The following is a 1,071-nucleotide window of genomic DNA, read 5'->3' as shown; positions in this document are numbered from 1 at the left end:
CACTACACACACACTANATATATATATATATATATATATATATATATATATATATATATATATATGACTTTCGTAAACAGCTCAGTGAAAACCACACGAACTCAGCGATTTAACTCTGGTTTCTTATTCATCCTACCCGTAACGTTTTCAGTTACGCGTAGTTAAATATTCATAACTAATTCAACAAGCCTATGTTGGCATTATACTATAACTATAACACAAAGCACGACCACTGGACATACCACATAGCGCGCAGTTTCTGATTGGTACAAAGTCTCGTACGCATCCGTTGGCAGCAGTGCCTGTGCCAGGAACAGGTGCGTCACCAAACTGTGGAAGTATTCCCTCACCCCTGTGTGGTATGTGAGTAAATAAGCAGATTAGCTGCAAGCGACACAGTGTACTATGTGAGGAAATAAGCAGGTTAGCTGCAAGCGACACAGTGTACTATGTGAGGAAATAAGCAGGTTAGCTGAAAGCGACACAATGTACTATGTGAGGAAATAAGCAGGTTAGCTGCAAGCGACACAATGTACTATGTGAGGAAATAAGCAGGTTAGCTGAAAGCGACACAATGTACTATGTGAGGAAATAAGCAGGTTAGCTGCAAGCGACACAATGTACTATGTGAGGAAATAAGCAGATAAGCTATATGTGCCACTGAGAGGTGATGGCGCTCCCCTACGCTGGTGTGTCAGCAATAGAATCTCATATGAAAAAATACGCGAAAGCCATAGATCTTCATACTGTAGGTTATAGGAACGTGTGAAATCAAGAGGTGAATATGGCTTGAACTCAACTTCTTTCACTCTAGCAATTATTCCCTTCTTCCGTAAGTACGTGATAGAGTGTGCACGCGGTGTACGTGAGGGAGAGAGTAAATGTGCGACACAGCAGCAGCCAGTCGAATGCAAAGATATACAATAATACGCGCACAGGGCATACGCAAATGCTGAAGTTCGGTACACTTACGCATGAACACACAGACATACATACTAATACGCACGGCATACGAAATTAATATATATATACAAATAACACACATACACACACACACACACACACACATAT

General features: G+C 41.0%; 1 protein-coding gene across 1 annotated transcript in view; it reads right to left on the bottom strand.

The window, feature by feature from the left end:
• Nucleotides 1–353, bottom strand: part of SARC_11840 (hypothetical protein) — a gene marked incomplete at both ends in the record, with an annotated part of 2,240 nt that extends 1,887 nt beyond the window's left edge. The window contains one exon of the mRNA XM_014294065.1: nucleotides 243–353. Coding sequence (XP_014149540.1) covers nucleotides 243–353 — 111 coding nt within the window. The remainder of the gene's footprint in view (nucleotides 1–242) is intronic.
• Between the last annotated feature and the right edge of the window lie 718 nt (nucleotides 354–1,071).

The sequence above is a fragment of the Sphaeroforma arctica genome (assembly GCF_001186125.1).
Source record: "Sphaeroforma arctica JP610 unplaced genomic scaffold supercont1.1911, whole genome shotgun sequence".
In the NCBI taxonomy this organism is placed as follows: Eukaryota; class Ichthyosporea; order Ichthyophonida; genus Sphaeroforma; species Sphaeroforma arctica.
This window is presented reverse-complemented; position numbering and strand designations above follow the sequence as displayed.